This window comes from Opisthorchis viverrini (assembly GCF_000715545.1).
Source record: "Opisthorchis viverrini unplaced genomic scaffold opera_v5_231, whole genome shotgun sequence".
Taxonomy (NCBI): Eukaryota; Metazoa; Platyhelminthes; class Trematoda; order Opisthorchiida; family Opisthorchiidae; genus Opisthorchis; species Opisthorchis viverrini.
Window position 1 is genome coordinate 546,507 of NW_008751889.1, and position 3,358 is coordinate 549,864.

At 47.1% G+C, this 3,358-nt stretch overlaps 1 protein-coding gene across 1 annotated transcript in view; it reads left to right on the forward strand.

Annotated features, from left to right (window-relative positions):
* Positions 1 to 3,202: 3,202 nt before the first annotated feature.
* T265_08718 (hypothetical protein) overlaps positions 3,203 to 3,358 on the forward strand; it is a gene marked incomplete at both ends in the record, with an annotated part of 3,747 nt that continues 3,591 nt past the window's right edge. Inside the window, one exon of the mRNA XM_009174598.1 lies at positions 3,203 to 3,341. Coding sequence (XP_009172862.1) covers positions 3,203 to 3,341 — 139 coding nt within the window. The remainder of the gene's footprint in view (positions 3,342 to 3,358) is intronic.

Here is a 3,358-nt window from a genome sequence, read left to right on the forward strand (position 1 = left end):
GAATGATATAGCGCTACTATTTATGTTCTCAACATGGAGCAGTATCCTTGCCTTCGGGCACCAGTCTTGCACGCTGGTGATGGAAACTCTGCATACATTGCACATGTTCACTCCTGGGAGCAGCGGGTAGGTGCGTGCTCTTTGTCTGAATGAATAAGTTGGCTTTGATGAGGTACAACCACAGTTATGACAGGGGCATCTACAGCTCTGCACGCTTATGTAAGCCACAGGTATCACAGAGTCTCCAAGCTATTTTAACTGTTTTTTACGAATTTCCTTTTTTATTAGACAGGAGACCGGTTTTCATTATTTCATTTTGTTCATCGTCCGTAGCTATAGTTTTACCAGTTAGATGGCACAACTAGGAGTCCAGCCCAGAAGTAACAAACAGAAAACCACTGTGCGTTTCTATTGATTTCCTGAATTAAAGGCCATGTTCAGAACCACCGGCGACGGGCGAAGCAAACTTGCTGCTGGATAGGTTGGCGGGTGTACGAAGACTTCATGATGCAACACAACATGGAATAACTTTTTGGTGAATGAATAATGGACGTTCCTGAGGGCCAGTCTACAACTTTGGGAATTAGGGGAGTGAAATGCAGGACAGAACCACACAACCAGGAGCTTACCAACCTCATTTACGTTGAAGTTCGGTACTAGGGGAAATGTGTGGGGGAGATAAGGGCACACAAATTAGAGTTGACCAGGCATGTATTCGAAATAGGTTGAAATGCATTCCCCGATGAGGCAGAGGGGCGAGTAGTTGGTGTAGTAGGTTTGAATCCAAGGCAGAAGGTAGAGTGCGCGAATTAGAGTTGACTAGGCATGTATTCAAAATAGGTTGAAATGTATTCCCCGATGGGTAGAGGGGCGAGCAGTGGGTGAAGTAGGTTTGAATCCACGGCAGAAGGTAGAGTGCGAGGTTCATTATAAGGTGAGGAATATCTCTGGAGTGCTGGTGTGCAGTCAGGAGCGTTTGGAAGATGAAAAGGGTTTTGGGATACGAAGTCATCGGCATCGAAAGGGGGTGTGGAGAGTGATATGGTGCAGAAAAAGGCAGTGGCTGTGGGGGGATGGATGGCATCGGAAAATGATCTGCATTTGGCACGGAAGTGCGCGAGCAGGAGGGTGGAAGCACCCGACGATCTGAGCTGACCACCGGTGATGTGAGGTTTCACCAAGCTTACGGTACGTCTGATTTGATGTACTAGTCATGCAATTGTGGGGAGGCCGGAGCATAGTCCAGTTATCTTGTGAAGAACAAGGGATAAATTCCCGAGGGTGTAGTTGAGGGTGTCATGCATACCGGGGCTCTGACAATAAATATTTCAGTCCCAGGGGGTATTTTGGCGGGAATGGAACGCTAGGAGACAGCAGATCAGAGGGTCTGTGACAAGAACGAGTGCTGTCAACGTCTTGTGCAGTCATTGCTCTGGTATGGGGAAGTGGCGCGTCAGTCGTTTAAGTACCAGGAGAGATTTCTTCTGAATTGATATGGGCATTTTCATTTTTCACAGTTGGTGAAGCAAAAAGCTAGATCGCGGGAGCGATGTAAGACTCAGTGTCTTTTGAGGTTACGAAGCCAGTGGCTGTTGAATAGTGTGGTGCGTTTTCAGTACTGGGAGTAATCACGGAGCTCTGATAGTTTAAGACTACCTTGGGAGCATGAAGGCAAATACTGGCGGTTGATGGGGCAACATGCTCAGGTAACCTTTCGGTAAGCTGTCTTTGCACTCGAGTACGCGAAGCTTTGGTTTTTATGGTTTGGAATTTTTGGCAGAGAGAGAGAACGGCCTGAGATATTAGCAGACACGCGGTATTCCCGGTTGATGGGCATGCTCAGGTAACCTTTCGGTAAGCTGTCTTTGCACTCGAGTACGCGAAGCTTTGGTTTTTATGGTTTGGAATTTTTGGCAGAGAGAGAGAACGGCCTGAGATATTAGCAGACACGCGGTATTCCCTCCGCCCTGTAATTGGGCAACACATGAAGGATTTCATCATTCAAAGACGCCGAGCGCTTCAGGTGGTCTAGCGTGCCACATGAAGTCAGGACGGCGGTTTCGTTGCGTTTAGGTGGAGTTCGATTGGGTGCGTTGAGTATTATTACCTGATGCCGGCATTCGACGCGTTGATGAATCTCTGACGCAATGGTGTCAATAAAAATGGACTCCATTTCTAGGTTGGTAGAATCGCATGTTGCGTCAGGATTTGGAAGACGTTCGGTCGACCGTAGGGGGCGGATGGAGGACATTTTATTGTCCATCTTGTGTACACATTCTGAGATTTTCCAGGCCAAATGAACGCGAGCCGTTTAACCAAACAAATCAGATACGGTGGCCGATCAGGGACTGTGGACCAACCGAAGCACATGACGGCGGGGCAGTGCTATTCCACGCCTATTCTCGACCAATAAAGGCTCATCTCGATGAGCCTATGGCGTCGTACTCCAATTTGTAGATAACAGAGTAGCCAAACAGTGGCAGGATTATTCACGAAAGCGTTGGAAATTAACTAATGACGGTGACCGTAACGTGCTTTCACGCTCAAGATTATGAAACGTATATGCGATCTCTTACAATATCTTATTGTTCAGGTCTTGAAAGCTCAAGCATCACCCCGATGAGAACAGCGTCCCACTGTCCGAATGGCTTCAGTGGCCTCCGGAGAAAGACTCGATTCCTGCAGGGGAACTGCACTAGCTGCTTGGATATGTGCTCCAAAGGCTAACGTGGTAAAAGAGGTGCCCTACAGGCGAATGGAAATTGAGCTTCTTGAGTTGGTTTGGATACGGCATTAAAGAGACCGGGTGAAAGGCTTCAAAAACCCTTTGCAGCACTTGAGGACTTAAGCCTCCTGTATGGTAAGCCCTCAGCTATCCTGATCCAATGCGCACAACGCGACAACGACTAACTCGGGTCTATGGGAGGTAGCTTTCCCGAAAATGTACCAACCAAATGGCATACAACCTGAATATCTGCCTGAACTAACGTAAACATTTACTGGATTTTACCATCACTGACGGAACGTTCGAAATTGGTTTCGTTTTTCCCTCGTGCAAATTCGTGAAAGAATTTTTTCGTCGTTCAATCCATTCACAGATTGCACACGAATAATTGTTGAATTTTATTACTCCAACAAACAATTTGGGAAATAACCCCTTTATATTTTGCGCACACTTCTTATTTTACATCTAGTCCGAAACATGACATCAATTTATACCGATTGTCCTCTGCAGCCATTGATAGACCACAACAGATGTGGGCAAAATAGCTGCCCGTCAAACGTCAAACGCGGTATGCAATGCCACACCTGCAAGGCCTGGTGGCATTTCAAATGCACGGGTTTACAGGACGACCAG